The 22,922-nt window shown below is 38.7% G+C and overlaps 1 protein-coding gene across 8 annotated transcripts in view; it reads left to right on the forward strand.

Moving 5' to 3' along the window:
* Positions 1-22,922, forward strand: part of LOC131436365 (long-chain-fatty-acid--CoA ligase 1) — an 82,444-nt gene that overhangs the window by 54,059 nt on the left and 5,463 nt on the right. For all 8 annotated transcript variants that reach the window (XM_058605048.1, XM_058605053.1, XM_058605049.1 and 5 more), the window contains 3 exons: positions 16,216-16,389; positions 16,448-16,734; positions 16,789-17,685. In XM_058605048.1, the coding sequence (XP_058461031.1) occupies positions 16,216-16,389; positions 16,448-16,734; positions 16,789-17,685 (1,358 nt within the window). The remainder of the gene's footprint in view (positions 1-16,215; positions 16,390-16,447; positions 16,735-16,788; positions 17,686-22,922) is intronic.

The raw sequence follows: 22,922 nt of genomic DNA on the forward strand, positions 1-22,922 counted from the left end.
AACTAATCGATAACTATCTGAATCAATGCGAAATTGTATGTTATAATCTTGTAAAATCTATGTTATTACTATATCAATTCACAGTAACGATTTAAATATACGCTCGCGTGTTTATAATGGTTTCGCTTAAACCTTTTTTCAACTTGTACCTAAAAGCATTGCTGTGATGGAAGATATGTTAGAATTAAGTAATGATAACTTACACATGATAGTTAGTTCAATGTTTATGTTATAAAGAAACACTGCTGTCACCTTTTTTTGACCAGTGTAACATAAAAAACATGTTCGTGCCCTTGTGGCAACATAGTTGGGCTAAGTGGTATCAGAACTAGTTACGGGTTGCTACTATTGAAGTCAAATTAACTTATTTTTAACAAACTTTACCCAATAATACCTGAACAAGAAGCCGAACCCGGATGAATTTCAGGAATTCCGTTTGGTACCACAGAACCTTTCATTTGAACCTAAGTGTGTGAAAATCGGTCAAACCATTGTCATTCTGAGCAACTTTTCTGAAGATAATGTATCTCAAAAACCACGATTCTATGAGTTATCAATTAAGAGCGTGAAATTGCGCTTTTGAACCACTGTGCATTGCTAAGAAAAATGAGTGAGATCCAATTGGAAAAATATGACCACTATTTCCGGAATCAGAAACCGGGTACTAAAATAGCCGGAATCGGTTTGTTTTGCCGATAATAGCTATTGAATGGAGTAGTTTTTAGACCAGTTTAGAAATTCTTCAAGTATTTTGTTGCGCCCAATTAAGGCCATTGTCCAAGTACCATGCGCGCAGCTGGTTTTAGGAAATTTTCGATGAAAAATTTTAAAAATTGGCCGAAACCAACAACATACATAAGGATCACAGAAACACTCATTTTTCAGAGCTATTTTTGATAACACCCGGAAAATCCTCCGAATTTTTCAGCCATTTTTGCCTGCAGATAGCTAACAGTTTTTCAAAGTTCTGTATGTTTTTGGTTTTGACAAAATTTTCAAAATGTCCATCGAAAATTTCCTAAACCCACCCTCGCGTATGGTACATGGACGATGGCCTTAAGTGGTATAAAATTTTTAACATACCCTATAACTGCAGAACCAGAAGTCGGATCCGGATGAAAATTAGAAGTTTTGTATGGGATCATAAGAACATTCGTTTGAATCTAAGTTCGTAAAAATCGGTCTCGTCATCTATGAGAAAAGTGAGTAAGTCATTTGAAACTGGAATTTTAAAATAAATTACCATTTCAATTCCGGAACCAGAAGTCTGAACAAGATGAAATTCAGAAGTTTTGTTAAATTCCATGAATTTCTAAGCCAGTTGTCGGATCCGGATGAAATTCAGAAATTTTGTTCGAAACCAAAAAACCATTCGTTTGAATCTATGTTTGTAAAAATCGGTCTCACCATATCTGAGAAAAGTAGTGCAAAAAAAAAACGTTACAAGCACACATGCTCATATACGCACACAGACATTTTGCGTACACGACGAACTGAGTCGAGTGGTATATGACACTTGGCCCTCCGGACCTCGGTTCAAAAATTGGTTTTCACAGTGCACAGTGGTCCAAAACTGGAAAAAGACGGTCAAAAGTCTGTACTGACTTTCACTGATTTTTAAGAGCTAACGTGTTTTCGAAGAAGTTTTACAATATTATATTACCCTTCTTTTGAAAGTGGCACCTTAATTTTTGTTAAGGGGGTAGTACCAATTTCGAATAAAAATATTTTATTTTTCACAAAAAAATTTTTTTTCCATCTTATTTTGAAGAAAAAAACATTTGAATTATTTTTGCTGAAGATATAAATAATCTAAAAAAATAATTTTTTGAGATATATTTACTTTATTTTAAAAACAGATTTTTTTTGGATTTATCTACGTAGAATCTACCTTTATAAGCTAAGTATCTACTACAAAGTGCGCGTAAACACACATAAACAAGCTCATGGTTGCACGCGCAACTTAAGCAAATTGTTGTGATTTTTATTTTGTTTACTTCGACAATTAACAATATTAGAAAAAAATCTAAGTGGAACTCGGTGCAAAGTTAATTTTAAACATTGAAAATCCGAGAAATTATCAAAAGTTCAACACATATTAAAAAATGGAAACATGTTTTCCAAACAAAATATGAAAAAGTTTTGTAAAAGTACAAACCTTTACGAAGAGATTTCATTTTTAAACGTGTAAATAAATTGAGTTATCGCGAAGCAACACGTTTTTTAAGACGATATGTTGATCGTGCGCCGCTCACTTAGAGATGTGCGAAGCAGCTCCGAACCGATCAGCTCTCTAAAGGGAATCGATTCAATGTATCAGCTCATCAGCTCATTTAGATTGAAATGAAGGTTAAAAACAAACCGCCGTTTTTCTTATTCCATTTTTCTTTCATATGCATGATCGAAATCATTGAAGCACAAAGAACAATGCTATGCGAACTAACTTGTCTGCGAATTATTATTATGTCATATTTGAGAATATCTGTAGAAGTGGCATCCCTGAATGTACCTTAGCCTACTGAGTGAGAGGTAAGATTTCTTATTGACAATGGTTCATTCAATCTGTTAAAGAAGGATAGATACACAATTGGAAGAACAAACAAAAGCTCATGCACGCATTTCTTCTCATTTATAACTCGCTCTTCAAGAGCCGAAGATCCGTTCAGCTCGTAGCTTGTTTCCACCTTACCAGCAGGGATGCCAGGTCGTTTTTTCAAAAATCTGTGATCAAGCCAAAAACCTGTCTGTGCAAAATCTGTGTACGTTTCCATAATAGCTGATCGAAATCATTTTGGTATGCAAAAAAAAGGTCTCCATATTTCCTACCGCTCTGTAATTTTTGGTGCTAAACTGTGATCGATTTCAGAATCTGTGTAAATCTTTGACCATTTTAAGAAATCTGAAAATCTGTGTTTTTAAATCTGTGCAAAAGGTTGAAAATCTGTGGAACACAGAATAATCTGTGAACCTGGCATCCCTGCTTACCAGTGCGGTGAACTGGTGAGCTGCGGTTCTTTTAAAAAGAGCTGTGAGCTATCAGCCCACTTTAAAGATTCGATTCACTGGAATAGCTCAGGAGCGAATTGCCCATCTCTACGCTCACTGCAAAAGTGAGTTACAGAAATAGCAGACGCGTGACGTCCTCCGTTTCTTAACCATTCATGATTTCAGTATGACCATTGTGAAAATGAGTCACTCGAATTGTACTCAGGATATTCTCATTGGAAAATAAATTAGATTAGGAATATATTTTCCTATAAGTATTGCAAAATTTTGTTGCATTAACACGTTGACTGCCAAACTACGAGATAACTCGTATATTCGTATATTCCGTATATGGTCGTGGCAGTCAACGTGTTAAGTTGGATATTTCGCTTCGGCACAAGGTTTCCTAGGTAATAAGAGGTAAAATGATGTATAACTTTTCCAGAAAAGAGAAAAACCTATGCATTACCTTCTACAAAATTATGGGATTTTATATCTTCTACAATTATTCCAAAAAAAGTATGTATAAAACATAATTTATAACAAGTTATGATTAGAAAACTAGTTTTAAGGGGGTTGTCATAATTCAATAACTAAAACTAACTTTGAAAAGGCATAAAAAGTAAGTACAATGGAGTTCCACTCAGATTTTTTATTATAGTATTGGGCATATCTTTCCCTATAAATTCTGTAAAAATCAACTGCATAAAGTTGCATATTTCGCTTCGGTGTAAGCGGTGTAAGGTGTATCATAGATAAAAAAAAGGTTAAATGTTGTATATCTTTGCCAGGAAACAACAAACCTATGCACTACCTTCAACAAAAATATGGGATTTTTTTTTCTACAATTATTCCAAACGAGGTATACATAAAAAATAACTCGAGACATGTTATGAATAAAAAACTGATTTTAAGGGGGTTGTCATAAAAACGCTTTATATATCCGAAACAGTGCGACCTAGACTTTTGGTATATTTGACAAAGTAAATTATTTTCAATAGTTCTAAAACTTTTCAGAAGAAAAAAAGCCATGAACAATTAGGGATAGAATCACATTACGCGGTAAATATTTGTAAATAATTTTTTAAAAGCAAGTATATGCATAAAAATAACGGTTTGGCAGCTACTGATTTATGTCCACGTTTTTATTGATTCGAAGTGCAGTGGAGTGGTTGCATTACCTTTCTGTATTAAACGACGAGAATGACGGATGTGCAAATTTATGTAATTTGAAGACAGGTTCCGAAGTTTTGGCATTTATATATATATATATATATATATATATATATATATATATATATATATATATATATATATATATATATATATATATATATATATATATATATATATATGTATATATATATATATATATATATATATATATATATATATATATATATATATATATATATATATATATATATATATATATATATATATATATATATATATATATATATATATATATATATATATATATATATATATATATATATATATATATATATGTATATATATATATATATATATATATATATATATATATATATATATATATATATATATATATATATATATATATATATATATATATATATATATGTATATATATATATATATATATATATATATATATATATATATATATATATATATATATATATATATATATATATATATATATATATATATATATATATATATATATATAAATTTGCCTATTTGCATGCAAGCTTTACGTGACCATTGAGCCGATTTTTTAAATAAAAATTGTTTCTTTGTGTTGGATTTTGTTGTCACCCTTTTTCTATGGGGGAAGGGGCTTCCATTTCCGTCCTGCGATGATTAAGGGGCACTTTGTTCGTGGCTCGTCTCGTCATCCATTACCGCATCGGTGGTATTGTTGTTGATTTCCGTCTTGAGTTCGTTGCTAGTTGCTGTAGAAGCATCTTGTTGTTCATTGGATGCAGTTGCTGGTTGGTTGGAGGGTAAGTTGTTAACAGCAGCTGGTGCACTTTGTTCTATAAGGGATACTGATGGTTTCGTTGAAGGGGATGCTTCATTGTTCTTGGTGGCTATCACAGGTGTACTGGGATTGCTTGGGGTTGGTGTGAAGGACGCACCGTTGTCCTTTGGTGTAGTTGTTTCATTGTCCAGTTTATCACATGTCTCACCGTAGTTAACAGCTTTTTGACAATACTGACGTGTGGCCATCTGATTGTCATAGGTAACAAGTGATTTGCACGGGATTCTTGTATCCTGACCGAAAGTCACATAAGAAGGTATAGGCCTCAACAAACCTACCCCATTAAGAATACCGGGGAAAAAGCACTATCTTCGTTATATACTGATGTTCGTGCCCTGGCATGGAAGGATTGTTAGTGTCAGTAAGATCGTTGCACCAGCCTAGCAATATTCCTGTACACTAAAAATCGGCTACGAAGGCCTTTTTTGCAGTTTGCTGTACAAACGCTAGCATCGACAAGTAGATAGTTGATCTTCAATAGTAAATTTTTCGTCTTTCAGGCGATTAAACAATGAGTTTATTTATTTATTTACAATCAACAGACACAATTTGGTCCTAATGATAATTCCTAATAATATTCAGAAAATTTGTACGTATTCTGCTTCGTGACACATTAAAATCATACCCAGATGAAACGCGGTTGAACGATCTCTGTAAACCAATAATAGAACCGTTTGCGCCATAGTTGGTACGTCGTATAGGAAGTCGAAGAAAAGCACTGTTGCGGAGAGCTCTGGGTCGCACATTAATATTAATTTCGTTGAGCAAAACGGGACAGTCGATCCTACCGTTGAATATATCTGCTATTATCAAAGCGCGTGATAATTCTCGTCGCACTTGTAATGTGTCGAGACCCATTAATAACCCGCGACTTTCATAACTAGGTAGTTGATGAGGATCGGTCCACGGCAATCGACGAAGAGCGAAGCGAACGAATCTACGCTGTATTCCCTCAATTCTATGAGCACCGTTCAGGTAGCATGGGTTCCAAACTGCCGAGCAATATTCGAGAGTTGAACGAACAAGCGAGCAGTAAAGCGATTTTAGACAGTGTATGTCTGTGAAGTGCTTAGTTATTCTCATTAAGAATCCTAAGCTACGGGAAGCTTTAGCTACAATGTAACTGATGTGATGCTTGAATGTAAGTTGCTCATCGAGATGGACGCCAAGATCCTTAACGCTAGTAGATCTTCCAATCGAGGATCCATCCAGAAAGTATTCGACATGCAATGGCATTTTTCTCCTCGTGAACGTAATGGCCGAGCATTTGTCTGGATTTACAATCATACGGTTAACTTTACACCAATCTGCGAAGATTACCAATTGCCGCTGGAGAAAGGCTACGTCTTCTAAGTTGCGGATGATGTGATAGATCTTGACATCATCAGCAAACGATAAGCGAGGACCTTCCAAGGCAAAATTGACATCATTGAAGTACAGTAAAAATATTAACGGTCCTAGATGACTACCCTGTGGTATTCCGGATGATGCGAGGAACTCTCCGGAAGTATGATCGTCAATTTTAACTGCTAAACGACGATTCCTAAGATACGACTGCAACCAACGAAGAATGTTCGAACTGAATCCAAGTCTGTCCAACTTAGCAACCGTGATGTCGTGGTTGATTATATCGAAAGCGGAGGAAAGATCTGTGTAGATAACGTCCGTTTGTAAACCGTTAGACATTGCATCAAACACATAAGACAAAAACGATAGTAAGTTTGTGGTTGTTGAGCGGTTAGGCATGAAACCGTGTTGAGTATCGACGATATATTGCTTGCAGTGATTGAAAATTGGTGTCAGTATAACCTTTTCGAACAGCTTTGGTATAGCGCTAAGGGAAGTGATACCGCGGTAGTTGTTTATATCCTTTTTATCGCCTTTCTTGTGGACTGGGAACATAAAGGAAGCTTTCCATAAATTGGGGAAAACTTCTGTAGCGAGAGACATTCGAAACAGTTTGCAGAGGGGAGCGATTACTCCACGCGAGCACTTTTTAAGAATAACTGCCGGTATTCCATCGGGGCCTGGAGAATTTGAGGCTTTCATTCCTACAATTGCCGTCCGTATTGAGTCTTCGTCAATATTGATGCAGTTCAATGAGTTATTAGACAGGGGAACGTTAAGTGCTGCGGCAGCAATTTGCTGCTGAGTCAGGATTTCATTTGAAAAAACCCTAGAAAACTTTTCCGCAAACATCTGGCAGATTTCCTGTGTGCACGAACCAGTACGATCTCCAAAGCTCATTGACGAGGGCAACCCAAATTCTTTCCTTTGCTCATTCACATGTTTCCAGAAATACCTTGGATTTGATTTCAGTTTTCGTTGTACGTTGTTCAAGTAGTTGGCATGGCAGCGCTTAACGGTTTTCTTGTACAACTGATTTATCTGCACGTAGTGATTACGCAGGGAAAATCCTCCATGTTTAGAATACCTCTTTAGAGCGGCTCTTTTGGTCGTTTTCAGATGTCTCGCTTCCGCAGTCAGCCATGGTGGATGCCGGGTCTGCCGTCTCGATCGTTTCGGTACATAGTAGTCGATTGCGTAGCTCATAACATTAGAAAACGTCTGCACAGCAGCATTGACATCATCGTTGTCGAGAACTTCATCCCAGTCGATTTGCGTCAAGAAGTCGGTCATATTGGTGTAGTCGGTTCTACTAAAATTATAGCAGATGATGTCCGTTGGAATGCAGGCGTTCTGTAAGCGATTTGAATCGAGCACAATATGTAGTGGAGGATGATGACGAACGGAATTGACCAGAGGGAACGGTGAAGCACTAATCTTTGGTGCAACATCTTCTCTACTTGAAAAGCAAAGATCCAACATCCGGTTATTTTCATTAACGACAGGATTCGACTGTCGAAGAAGGTTGAGGTTGTAGCCGTCGAGCATGGTTGTAATGCCAATGTGGAAAGTGGAGAGCGCCGGATCAGGAAAGAAGAAACCACCGGAACTTGTTTGCCATTTTATGCTGGAAAAGTTGAAGTCTCCCACAATCAAGATTTCATCTACGGGTAGTACATGAGTGGAAGTAATTTCTTGCAACGACTGTATGTGTGCATCGATTAGCGGTAGATCGCGGCATCGGTCCGGAGGAAGATATATCACACAAAGGTAGAGGGAAAAATTGACCAGTTTCAAACGCACCCAAACCTGCTCCACGCATTTACCAGATGCGGTTTCGATCAGTTGCGCCTTCAAACGACGATGCACTGCGATAAGCACCCCGCCTCCAATAGTTTTTGAGTTATTTAAGGGGCTGCGATCGGTACGGAAGACTTCGTAGTTGGATCCAAAACCTTGAACGGAGAGCGTACAATCACTGAGCCAGGTCTCCGAAAGAGCGATGATGTCGAAGCAATCATCCGAACAAGCCAGCAAATAGTCGGTGATGTGCATGTTCATGCCTCCAACGTTCTGGTAGTACAAGTGCAGCGGTTGACTAGATTGATCGTGCGATGGATAACTGCAAACGACGGGAAGTGAATCAACGCCTGAATCGTTTGAGACTGAATTGTACTTGCCGTCTGAGATGGTTTGGAAGACCCCTTCCGCGTTCCCACTCACAGGGCCGGGACGACTGATGACCGCTGGCTGCAATAGCTCGACTGTGGGGAACGTATCAGGGGCTTCCATGGTGCGAACATCTGTGCATCCCGGTATCCGATTCAAAGCGAGAGGAGGACATCTATAAGTGCGAGAGAGATCAGCACTTGGAAAGGACGGAATATGCAAATACTTGCCGAGATGAGACATTTGGAAGACTCTTTCACCACACCCACGCACAGGACCAGGACGACTGGAGAACGCTGGCTGCTGTGGCACGACTGTGGCGGGGGGTTCGAGAGCTTCCAAAATATCAACTTCAGTGCGTCCCGGTGTGGTTGTGTGGTAGTTGACATGCAAAACCCAAAGAGTAATCAGTATTTACGCCATACCTGTTTCCATTGGTGCTCTACGCAAAACAGTTCACTATCGTCGTTTGAACATACCACGTAGAAATAATTTCTAGCTTTGTGACGTTGACAGATTTTGAAAAATTACACAAGCCGTTTGATTCTTACGTGGTATACATTGTGGCTTAAGCAGATTGGCCCTGGTAATCATATTCTGACCGTAGTCTCATATATCAAATCGAACTGGCACAGAAATAGAATCAACTTCAACACCGATGGTCACGGCGGCGGCTTCTTTGTCGCAAACTTGAACTTGATACACAGACACACTCATTCTGATGCGACCGGCGTGCGAAAAGGTTTCTCACACACCAAACCACTACATCGCCCCGCGTTACTACCCACATTTTTTTCATTTAAAAGCTTGTTTCTGCCGCTAGCTAGCAAATGTCCGGTTTGTTTTGTAATAAACCAAAATCTCTCCATCAGAATGGGTGAGTTGCATGCCAATGGAAACGCATGGTGAATTTCTCCCAATGTAGAATTCGGGAAACGCGTGGTCGTTTTTTGCCGCCAATCCGAATGGGAAAGAAAGATAGATGCAATACTAGTACTTCATGTTTATAAAGTCATATAAGATGGTTAGATATATGAACTGCGTCAAAAGTTCAAGAAAAATCTACTGCAATCTAGTGGGTGTGGGTGCTAACGAGTTGTGCGCGACATTGACGTAAATTTGGATTTTCAATTTTTTATCTCCAAGAACGGCCAAGCGAACTCTGCTTTCTATTGAACTATGGTGCAATTGATGAGTGATTTGTGCTGTTATTCGCTTGAATTCTGCGGACGCCTCAAGGAATCGATTCACCCATGATATGCAATTTACGAGCTGTGCATCTGAGCTAAAGTACTGACTAACTGCTGGCAACCTTCATAATTATTTGATAGATAAATATATTTGTATACATAGAGCTGTCACTGTATATCGCAAATCAATGTATATTATGAGTGACAATGAAGTGTTTTTACTTGATTTGGCTGTAGGATGCTGCTGACCGACAGTAAAATTGATTTAGTTTACTTCAATTTTCTTTCGTGTTTAAAATTTGAAGTGAAATAACTATAAACAATGACACAGATTCGTAATGCTTATTCTGCATGCAAGTCATAACAAATTAAAATCTTACAGATTTTGGTTTTTAACTAATCGTTAAAACAAAACTAATCCACTTGCATTGTTTTATTTAGCAGCTAATGTAGAAGCTCATTAAGCTTACTTGGCACAAACTACCAAACTGTGCGAAAGAATAATATCTTTTTTTGTTGGACGATTAACAATCTTGCGAAACGAGTGTGCGACACCTGTGTGTTTCCGTTACTCTACCGATTACAAACAAATATCAAACCAGATGCCAAATAAGCATAGCTCTAAGAGTCATCTCACTTTCGACATTTACTGCATACCAGGAAACTTACAAACAAGTAAAAAATGCTTAAAATGCTTATCCCATGAGTATACAAGACAACATCGCTCGGCTCAAGTGTGCACTTAGTAGCGTAGGTGATTTTCATTACGAATTTATAGTTCAACCACATTTATCAATGGAAATTGGGAGCGTGTTAGGATGTTTGAATGCTTCGTCAATGCCATTGCGTTGCTGTTGACGAGGATGTGGTGATTCAATCGTTTTTTTACTTTGTACGATTGTGAACGAAATTCAAGATGATATATTGAAACACAAAACAGATGGCCATTTAAACGAATGAAATAATGATCGTGTTTTGACCAGCATTGGTGAAATTCTAAATAAAGACTGTTCATTTGTGATCTTTTGAGCGCTGGTTCGATTTATTAAATCCATCAATGAAATTCATTATTTGGTGAGCTGTGCTGTTCGCAGCCGATTTATAGCGTACAGAATTCATCGTAGTACTGCGATCCTGCTGACGCTAAGATTCCTTCCTGGTCGAGGCTCAAACATACGACATGTGGCTCATAACACCAGAATCCTATGCATTGAACCGCCAACCTGGGCATAATATTACCACACGTACCTTCCTCATTTTTAATGCACTACGTTCAATAGTCTTCAATCCTTCTAAGTATTGTAGAACCTGTATCCAATTATATCAATTGCACACTTTTTGCCTTAGGTCCATGTACCGGCCTGAATTTATTTTTAATCAGCATGATTCAAACAAAATTATTTTTCATTTTTCTTATTTTTCCATATGGGCACTTTTATTGAAAAACAAAAACTTTTTTAATTGATCTAGTGATGTAATGATACCCTTCTCATATTACTCTATCATCATAAATATGAACGACTGACGAACGACCAGAATTAGCTTAGAGTAAGGGAAAAATAAACGATATAAAAAAGTATGACTTAAAATGTCGATTGACAGAAGGTCATTTGACAAAATGTCGACCAACAAAACCTAGCAACACCAAAAGGTCGAAAGAACACTGCGACTCCGTCAAAAGGTCGAGTACGACAAAAAATTGAAATAACAGAACTTCCAATATAACGAAAGATCGAATGCAAAAAATAGTCGAAGATGGAATAAAACAAAAAGTTGAATACAAATGAATGGCGAATTCTGAGTGTATTGCTTTGCATATATTTGTTGAATATCAACCGTAAAACAAAATCATTCGCAGGGTTAAACACGAAATTAGGAGTTAAACCAAACCAAAATATACGGACCTGAACATCTCTAATTTATCTAGAAGTAGACTAATGCTAGGCTTTAAGAAATCAATGCAATCACTTTCACTTTACGTAAATGCACTTCACAATTAATTGTTCAAATAAGCCGTGCCAATTTGAAATTCCTAGTACACAAATGACTATTGCAAATTTATTGCCGACAGCTTAAAAAGCTGATTTTCTGCAGCATTTCCTTAATCTCATGTTCTTACAACGAAAAAAAGATAGTTTTTCGATGAAGTAAACAATTTTGATAACTACACGAAACAAAGCAAAGAAATAAGAAGCAGAACCATATGATAGCGTGGTCGTTTATAGACGTCAGAGTGCTATCAAATCAAATCAGTTGCACTATTGATCACACTTTTGCTTCAGCTCACTTTCATGATGTGTAGTTCGATTTGATGTTGACTATACAATTCTGTGGAAATTCTTCGTATTGCGTTAATGAACTTTTTTAATGATACAACATAGCTGAAACAAGAAGATTGGAAAACCGGTACAAAATGGTGATAAATTATTAAAAAATCTTGCAAAATTTACAGAGATAGCAAAAAGCAATGCAACATTGATTATAAACGACTATTCAATACAAGAATCCAATACATTTTCTTTCTCTGATCTTGAAATTATTTCCTTAGATATTCCCTAGAGATCGGTTTTTTGTTCATCAAACAAAATTCTTGTTAAACCAGCTATCGCAACTTTGGCCGAAACCAGCTATAATTGATTAAGCTCTATTTTTTATCTATTCACCTCTTTATTCATTTATTTATTTATTTAATAATTTATCTATTTACGTATTTATTTATTTATTTATTTATTTATTTATTTATTCATTTATTTATTTATTTATTTATTTATTTATTTATTTATTTATTTATTTATTTATTTATTTATTTATTTATTTATTTATTTATTTATTTATTTATTTGTTTGGGAGCAGGAGCTGAAATCTAGAATCTCTTTCTCCAGCAGGCATAAAACCTCTTCGTATTTTATATCAACAGATTACAATGATTAATACTAAGTAATATCATACCTCAAGGCAATAGACGGCTGTTGCTGGTGGGTTGGAACTAATCCATTGGTTGTTGGTACGTAATCCATTTGAACATTGGTACGTATCGTTGAAGACCGCATTCTCCTGCCCGTGTGGATCCGCGGGAAATACCTCTAAGTCACGAAACTCGACAGTTAGCCCACATTCTGGACATCGTCGAGAGCGGCCCTAGGAGTGGTGATTGATAGTTTTGCAAAAAAGGAAAGAAAAAGAGAGAAGTGAATGTGAAGGTTAATGGAATTGAGAAGAGACTCGGCGGCTGAAGACCTTGTTAATTGACTTCAAAGATGATGAAAAGATGGGGTACGGGGGAATAAAAACATTAGTAACATCTTGAAGATCGAGTTAATTCCAAAAAAGACAGCCGGGGGTTTGAGAGGGTCGAGCGAGTGTTAAAGACGATCCTAAAGGTGAAAAATCGGAGGGGAATGGGAGCAGACTGAGGAAGCAGCAAATTAACTTATAAATTGATTATATTTAAACAAATAATAAAACTGATCCTAAATCTAAATCTAGCATTTAAGTATTGTAGTTGGAAAAACTCTTTGAAATTGTGTTTGAAAACAAACTTTTTATCACGTTGCGAGATAGTAAAAACTGAAATACACGCGAACATCGATTGAATGGACGACACATACTTGGGAAAGGTTATTTATAGCCGTAATTAGTGCGACTCAGGGCAATCAATTAGAGATTGCAGCAGATCTGCCACGAAAATTGCCATAGAAAGATAACGGATAACAGGTCGATGTCGATCAGTTTAGAGCGTTCCTGATAGCTTGGAAGGTTGTTGAGATCAAGAAAGATTACGAAGAGTAAAGCGAAGAAATTTATGTTGAATAGCTTCGATGCGTTGGATGGTAGAGTTGGTATTAGGGGGCCATACGACAGAAGCGTATTCCAGAACGGAAGGAATCAGTGCGTAATATAATGCTTTTAGGCAATATATGCTTTTAAAGATCTATGTGACACGAAGATTTCGTTAAAACCAAGTGTCTTGGAAACCTTAGAGATAATGTATTCGACGTGAAATTATGTTTAGAATTCAACAGATCAGTTGTAAATCAGTTCGTGCTCGCATCTCATCAGACGCAGTCGAAAATTGCTTACAGTCGAGACGATAAAATCAAAGAAAATACAGCGTAGTGAACAATAGAGTGTACGATATGGGCAAATACGATTTAACAAAGCCTGAAAATTGACCTACAAGACCAAATTCAATTTGTATTGATTTCAAGCGCTGCAAAGTTAGACCAGCAGCCATCGAAATTGAAATCTTGCTTAAGGAGCGAATGCATCTAAACGCTAAGGCCATATTCAGGAGTGTTCTAGCTCTAGATGCATAATTTATGTCAGTTTTAAAATTTAAATCTAGAAATTATAACAAAATAAACTGGCAGCCCCAGCATCGTTTTATCTGTGTTTCAAATATAGAAAAAATAGAACGGTAATGTATACCAGTTTTAAATTTGACAGTAGAACTGGTCGAATGAATAAAACTAAAACGGATCCCCAGCAATCCGTTTGTTTCAGTTTCATTTACATTATAGACCACCCATATGAATCTTGCAGCTGCTGAATTTGCTCTAATGGTGTAAATGAGATTCAATTCAACAAGGCGTCTAACTGCGTGTACATTATGTTCAAACGTGAAAGAGATGCATTCGCTTCGGTTAATAACGAGGTGCACAGTGTTGATCATGACAATGTTAAATATAAAATCCCTGTGTACATGGTGGACAATGCTATAGAAGTACGCGTGCATAACCTTCCCCCAATGACCAGCGATCAATTTGTTCGGGAAAGTATGTCGCAGTACGGTGAAGTTCTTTCCATTGGAAGGGGAGTATGGCGAAATTTTCTCTCGAGTATCCGAAATGGCGTGCGAGTGGTACGTATGCAACTACGTAAAGCTATTCCGGCTTACATCATTTGTGATCAAGGCGGGATACATCCGTGTAAAACGCTGATTACGTATGAAAATCAGCTTGTTACATGTTAGTTTTGTGAACAACCTGCACACTACGGCAAGCCTTGCACTGAAACTGCGAAAAGGATATTTTCAAACAAAAACTAGAACAACCGTTTAACAACGGAAAGTAGTGAGCACAGTACTTCTGTTTCACCATCAAACCAATCAGCAACTGCAATTGATATACAACAAGTCGTGTCTATAGCAACTAACACAGAGCCCAAGACTGCGAATTACAAAGAAAACGAAGAAAAAAACGGAAACCAACATCGATACCACCGATGCGGCAATGGATGACGAGACGAGCCACGAACAAAGTACCCCTCAATCAACGCAAGATAAAAATGGAAGCTCCTCCCCCCCTAGAAAAAGGGTGACAACGAGATATAATTCCAATATAATAATAATAATCCAATCATAAAAAATTGTTTTATCTAACAAAAACATGGCCCAATCGTTCACGTAAAGCTTGTACGCAAATTGGCTTGAATAAAAAAATTATTAAAAAAACTTCTAAATCCTCCACGGTCGATTCTAGCTAGAGGACAGTTTAGGAAATAGCGTAGTTAAATACTACAGTTGTGCGTTTGAGAGTAAAGAAAATCACGAAACATTTTGATGGGCGTAATATTGTTCTATTGAGGTCGCACCAGTTTAAGAATATAAAATCAGTTGGAGAAAATAAAATATTCGTGATTTTTAATAAGAATGAACAATTTAAAGTTGTCGGTTAAAGATAATTTTAAGCATAGCAGAAATGTGGAATCATACCATCAAAAGAATCAATAGACTTTCCGAAAATTCTTAAGAATAATGAACGAAATTCCATCAGGACCAGCCCTTTTTTCAGCCCCATTCTGTCCGCAGTTTGTTATACATAATGTTTCCAATGCTCAATTCTCATCTCAATTGGTTAAATAGTTACAGGAACTCACTCCGCGCTAGTCACACATGGTTATTGGCGTTTGCGCGCATTTGAATTCCGACTTCAAGAAGTCTTGGAAATAATACTCAACTGACCCTAACATGATATTCATAGTCTAAATTATAACAGTGTGTACACAAACAAAATTGATTTTAAAAATCAAATTTCAACTACGAATTATACATTCTGAAAAGTTCCATATTTACATTACACCCTTAATCTTATTTGGTGGAGATTTTTCCGAAAAAATATACCTTTAATATTTCGGTGGACGCTGGATGACAAATGACAAATAGTGATTTTGGATAATTTATTACTGAACGTGAATTAAAAAAATTGAAAAAGAGAGGACCACTAAGGTCGCATAAATGTTTCGCTGTGCGACCTAACAAATTATACCTAATACGCGAATAGCGGGATGAATCCGTAACACCTGTCCGGACTGCTCACGTTCAATAACAACCAGCAACGACGAAACAAACGGCAAACGACGGGTAAAATGAATTCGTAAATTTGTAGAACAAATATCGATGTAGCAAAATTTTCCTTGGATGTACGTGTACGGGAAGGAAGTAAAAAAAAACGAATATTCTGCTGAACGGATGTTTTTCTTTTGTTTTTTTTTCAGGGTCCCGAGCAAATTCACGTGTCGAAATTCTATAAAGAAGCAAAGGATGGTAAATTCATCAGTTGCTTATCGGAAGATGCACGGACACTTTATCAGACTTTTAGGAAAGGTGTTATTGAGTCGAACAATGGTCCGTGTCTGGGTTGGCGAGAGAACTTGCAATCTCCGTACCAGGTCAGCATAAACATTGGCAATGAATTAAATTAAGTGCTAACAATAAGTTCTCTTCCAGTGGATGAATTTCAACGAAGCATTGCTACGAGCAAAGAATTTCGGATCTGGATTGCTTACGCTGGGTCTACGTCCCGGGCCAAATACGTTCGTAGGAATTTATTCACAAAACCGACCGGAATGGATTCTCTTCGAACAGGGGGTGTATTGTTACTCGATGGTTGTTGTTCCTTTGTACGATACCCTGGGCCCGGATGCGTGTGCTTTCATCATCAGCCAGGCAGAGATTTCTGTGGTGGTAGTAGAGGATGACAAAAAAGTTAACTTGCTACTGGATAAGGCACCGAGGTAGTTTTATTAAGCGGCTTAATTTAGGTAATTCTATCCTGGTAAACTTTTTAGAACTCTCCGGAAATTTGTAGTCATACGCAGTGTACGTCCAGCAACGTTGCAGCGTGCCAAGAATCAAGGTATTGAAATCTACTCCTTCGACGAGGTGGAGAAGCTTGGAGCTGCCAATGATTATCCCGAGGTGGAACCGAAACCCTCTGATCTCTGTACCGTTTGCTACACATCGGGTACTACGGGAAATCCTAAAGGAGTGATGCTGTCTCATATGAATGTCGTATCAGGAGTAGCTGGTGTACTACTTCAGTTAGGACCTCATAAACCACGTGTTGCAGATATAATGATCTCTTTTCTGCCACTAGCACACATGCTGGAAAGGTGCTGCGAAAATGCTGTTTATTACAATGGCGGAGCAGTAGGATTCTACTCTGGCGATATTAAAGAACTTACCAATGATTTAAAGGCTTTGAAACCAACTTTAATGCCAGCAGTTCCTAGGTTACTAAACCGGGTGTATGACAAAATATACAGTGAAGTGGCCCGATCATCGGTTAAAAGGGTACTTCTACGAATGGCACTGAACGCGAAGGAAGCCGAAATCAAGCGAGGAATTATTAGAACAACCAGTATTTGGGACAAGATCGTATTTCGAAAAATCCAGGAAGGATTCGGTGGACGACTGCGGCTTATGGTTGTCGGATCAGCCCCACTCTCCTCCACAGTACTTACATTCTGCCGTGTTGCTCTCGGGTGCTTGATTTGTGAGGGTTACGGACAAACTGAATGTACAGCACCGATCACCCTTACCGTACAGGGAGACTTCGTTCCGGGTCACGTAGGACCACCAGTTGCATGCAACGCAATCAAACTGGTGGATGTTCCTGAGATGGAGTACTATGCGTCGCAACAACAAGGAGAGATTTGTGTGAAAGGATCGAACGTATTTATTGGGTGAGTAAAAGTTTTGACAGCTAATTTTGTTTCATAAACTAACATGTTAAAGTAATCAAAAAGCTGTTTTAAATTGTGTGGTCGGTTTTTCCCAAGCTTAATCTTCATTCGAGCCCAAACGTCCTCAATTGGATTGGCATCGGGGGACTGAGAGGGCCAATACAAGGTCACGACACCATTTTGCTCATTTGCTCATTCAAGACGTTTTCGCACATGTTTTTCACACATCGGTTTTTGCAAAGTACTCTAAAATTTCAAATTATTTGCGATTAAATGTCTGCGAACAGTTCCATACGATATATTTAATCCTTTTTCGGTCAATTTTGAAGCACTTTCGCCTAAAATTAATGTCGGATTCTTCAACAACAGGTCACAAATCACTTTTTCATCTTTTGCCGGCAGTACACCGTAAGAGCCGCGATTTGGAAAGTCGTCGACATTTTTTACTTCTTTAAAACGATTCACAAACTAATTCGACTTTTTCATGTATTTCGCCGCGGCAACTTGGGTCCTTTTGGGATCTTCCGGTTGCGAGCACAAAAAACTGCTTCGAAGCACGTAGCGTACGGGTACTCATTTTGCAAAAATGCTGAAATTGAATTGTAAACAATAGTCAGCTGATTTATTTTCGCATTGAATCAAGGACACTATTGCACTCTGTGTTGAAAAAATATCACACCACTCCACTTTACCGATCGCGAGGAATCGTGACCACGCTCTTATGTAACAGACTGTAAGTCAACGGTCCCATTCCGGACATCCAACATTCTCAAAGAACTATTAAAATTATTTTGTTAAAAAAATTGTGTTCCAATATCTTCACTCTATTGAATAACCAAAGACCAATCTGTTTACTAAACACTGACTATAAGCTCTTTACTAAGATTCTAGCAAATCTAATGCAACTTAGTGCCATTGATCTGATGGGCCAAGGACAAAGGGCAAACCTGTCATGTACAGACAATTTGAATGATGCTCGTCGTTTATTAACTAAGGCCATCAAAAATAAACAACTCAAAGGAATGTTATTGAGCTTAGATCTCGAAAAAGCCTTTGACAGAGTTAATCATGAATTGCGTTTGAAAGTTCTAGCAAAATTTAGTTTTCCTGAGGAAATTGTTTTGTGCATACAACGACTCTACGAAACTGCAACATCGAAAGTTGTATACAATGGCTTTCTTACAAATGAAATTAAAATACAGGCCTCAGTGCGACAAGGCTGTCCTCTCAGCATGATTTTGTTCGTTCTGTTCATTGAACCATTGGTACGCAAGATTGATCAAAGCATACTCGGGGTGCTTATGTATGATAAGTTCCTTAGAGTGATAGCCTTTGCAGGTGATTTGAATATATTTATTCGGAATGCTGATGTATTTGAAAAAGCTCTAGATATCATAACAAAATTTTCAAAGTACACAAAAATAAAACCAACACCAATTTCCATAAATCAGGATTCTTGCGAATTAATAACTGCATGTCCCGGGTTGGCGGTTCAGTGCATAGGACGCTGGTCTTACAAACCAGTTGTCGTATGTTTGAGCTCCGACCTGGAAGGGTTCTTAGTGTCAGTAGGATCCATAGTACTCTAGCCATGCAATGATTCTGTACACTAAGAATCGGCTGCGAAGTCTGTTGAAACAGAAAGGCCAAATTCCACAAAAGGAATGTAATGCCAAGACTTTGCTTTTTTATGGGAGGTCCATTTCAAATCGCCGAAACCGAGAATCTAAAAATAATGAGGTTGACATTTTAAAAAACTTGGAAGGATACCATCGACTCTAACTATATAGAACAATAAATAACATAAAATTCAGAATTAATCAAAACAGTTTTCAGAACTTAAGTATACTATACAAACCAAGCAAATGTATCGAATGTTCATTACTAGAAATGCGTTTACACCACGGGTTGAAATGATATATGTTGGAAGCCATTATGGTAAACCATCGGTCAACCATTCAACTGGACGATGCGCAATTCAGGCCCCAATGAGGTTCTTAGCCTCTTGTACAGTAACTCCTATCCCTACCTCCCAGCGGTGCCGGCTGGGGTACGAGTAACCATAGGAAAGATCGGGTAACCAACCCCGGTGAGACCTTGCTCGTATGCTGACAGGGAAGAAAGGGGGGGGGGGGGGACTTGCCTTTTCTTTACAGACAGTGCTGACACGATGGCCCTCCGGCGAGACAGGAGGTTGGTGCAAGCCTAACAAGCCTCCCGGAAAACACATGTCACGCACAATCAAGTAAGAAATACGACTCAGAATAATCAGCAAAGACCTACACAACGAACAAAGGACTACAAATGGAAGCTTAGCACATGGAACTGCACGACCGAATGCTGCATGATGAGCTTCAAATCCGCGGCTTCGATGTCGTAGCACTGCAGGAATTTTGTTGGACGGGACAGGAGTTGTTGGAAAGTGGGTATCGAGCGGCTACCTTTTACCAGAGCTGTGGCACTATCAGCGTTCTAGGAACGAGTTTTCTAGTGTTGGGCAAGATGCGTCAGCGCGTGATTGGTTGTGCAATCACTGCCCACATGAGACGAGAACCGATGACGAGAAGGAAGCATTTTACGCGCAGCTGAAAAGAATCTACGACAGCTTACGGCGGGATGTAAAACTCGTCATCGGCGACATGAATGCTTAGGTAAGCCGGGATGCAATGTACAGGCCCGTGATCGGGCTGGAGAGTCTGAACGCGGTAACAAACGACAACGGTCAACAATGCGTAAACTTTGCAGCCTCGCGCGGAATGGTAGTTCGAAGCACCTTCTTCCCCCGCAAAGATATCCACAAAGCCACCTGGAGATCACCTGATCAACATACAGAAAATCAAATCGACCACGTTCTCATCGACGGGCGATTCTTCTCCGACGTCATCAATGTCCGCACTTACCGCAGTGCCAATATTGATTCTGACCACTACCTTGTCGCGGTTTGTATGCGCTCAAAACTATCGACGGTGCACAATACTCGTCGCACTGGAACTCCGGGACTCAATCTCGAGCAGCTACGTAGGTACGAGGTTATCGAATCGAGGAAATGACTGGTTTGACGCCGAATGGCAGCAGTTGGTCGAAGAGAAGAATGCAGCAAGGGCGAGGATGCTGCAACACCGCACGAGAGCGAACAAGGAACGATACAGACAGACGCGGAACAGACAGAACTCGGTTTTCCGGAGGAAAAAGCGCTACTAAGAAGACCAAGATCTCGAAGTGAGGGAACAGCTGTACCGCGCAAATGACACACAGAAGTTCTATGAGAAGGTGAACCGCTCACGTAGAGGCTACACGCCACAGGCCGAAGCAGTACTATGACGAGCATCTGAATGGCGAAGCACAAGATACAGAGAACGGCACAGGAATCAATCTGGGTGCACGCTCAGCCGACGACAGATTCCCAGTACCTGATCTGTAAAAGATAAATGAGGAGATCGGCAAGCTGAGGAACAACAATGCTGTGGGCAATGACAAGTTACCAGGCGAGCTGCTCAAACATGGAGGAGAGGCGCTGCACTGGATGATTTCAAAGATTTGGTAAAAGGAGATTCTACCGCAGGAATGGATGGATGGAGAGATATGTCCCGTTTACAAAAAGGGCGAGAAGCTAGATTGTTGCAATTACCGCGCAATCACATTGCTGAACGTCGCCTACAAGAGATTCTCCCAAATCCTTTGCCGTCGTCTATCACCAATAGCTAAGGAATTCGTAGGACCGTACCAAGCGGGATTTACTGGAGCCCGCTCCACTACGGATCACATATTCGCGATAAGACAAGTACCTCAGAAGTGTCGTGAATACAACGTACCCACGCATCATCTATTCATTGACTTCAAAACGGCATACGACACAATCGAGAACAGCTATGATAGTTCATGCACGAATACGGTTTTCCGGATAAACTGACGCCATTGGTCGAAGCAACGATGGATAGAGTGATGTGCTACGTCCGAGTATCTGGGACGCTCTCGAGTCCCTTCAAATCTCGGAAAGAGCTACGGCAAGGTGATGGACTCTCATGTATCTTGTTCAATATTGCCTTGGAAGGTGTGATTCGAAGAGCGAGGATCGACACGAGTGGCGCGATCTTCCGAAAGTCCGTACAACTTTTTGGTTTCGCTGACGATATTGATATTGTAACACGTAACCTTGAGAATATGACGGAAACCTACATCGGACTGAAAGCTGAAGCTAGGCGTATCGGACTGGCCATAAATGCGTCAAAAACAAAATACATGAGAGGAAGAGGCTCTAGATAAGAAACACTACGCCTTCCACCACGAATATTGATAGACGGTGACGATTTCCAGGTGGTTGACGAGTTCATGTATTTGGGCTCACTGGTGACCGCCGATAATGACACCAGCAGAGAAATTCAGAGTATTTTTGCAGGGAATCGTGCGTAATTTGGACTCAGAAAAACCCTCCGATCGAGAAAAGTACGCCACCGCACGAAATTGACCATCTACAAAACGCTCATCAGACCGGTCGTTTTCTATGGCCACGAGACCTGGACGAGATGTTGGCAGAGGACCGACGCACCTTCAGTGTTTTCGAAAGAAAGGTACTGAGGAACATCTGCTTGGAGAACCACCCATCGTTTGGACAGCTAAACTCGGCCATTCATGATGGGCTGGGCATGTCATAAGGATGTCGGAAGGAAGACCAAAAATCTAAATTATACCTTCTTTTTAATGACCTAATACCCAATACATACTAATTACACCAATAAAACATTGGAAGAGTAGACACTGAAAATTGTGATGTATGTGGAGAAAATGATACCAATCACCATCGATAACGAATATTCAGTGCTGGTGAAGAAGTTCGACAATGGATTTTAAAAACGATTCGAGATACAGACTTAGGAACTGGAAGATATTTTCTCATTAGGAATAGAGCAAACATGTGATCGTCAGAAGGCTGCAGTATGGTTAACAGCACACTACGCTGCATACTGTGTGAGTAGGTTTCCCAATCTTAGCAGTATGTTTTTCAGAAAAGTATAAGAGAATTTAGGTGGAACAGGAAGGAGATAATAAAACGGGATTTCGGTGTATGGCTAAATATATGTTGAGATGACTGGGATATTTAGAAATAAGTACATGTAAACAATTAAATATTTAATGTATAAAATAAAGATGTTGTTTTAATTAAAAAAAAAATCTCATCCGAATGACTAAATCTTAGGCAAAACCTTTGCGAATGAACAGCTTTTTAAACGCAACGTTCA

The sequence above is a fragment of the Malaya genurostris genome, chromosome 3, assembly GCF_030247185.1.
Source record: "Malaya genurostris strain Urasoe2022 chromosome 3, Malgen_1.1, whole genome shotgun sequence".
Taxonomy (NCBI): Eukaryota; Metazoa; Arthropoda; class Insecta; order Diptera; family Culicidae; genus Malaya; species Malaya genurostris.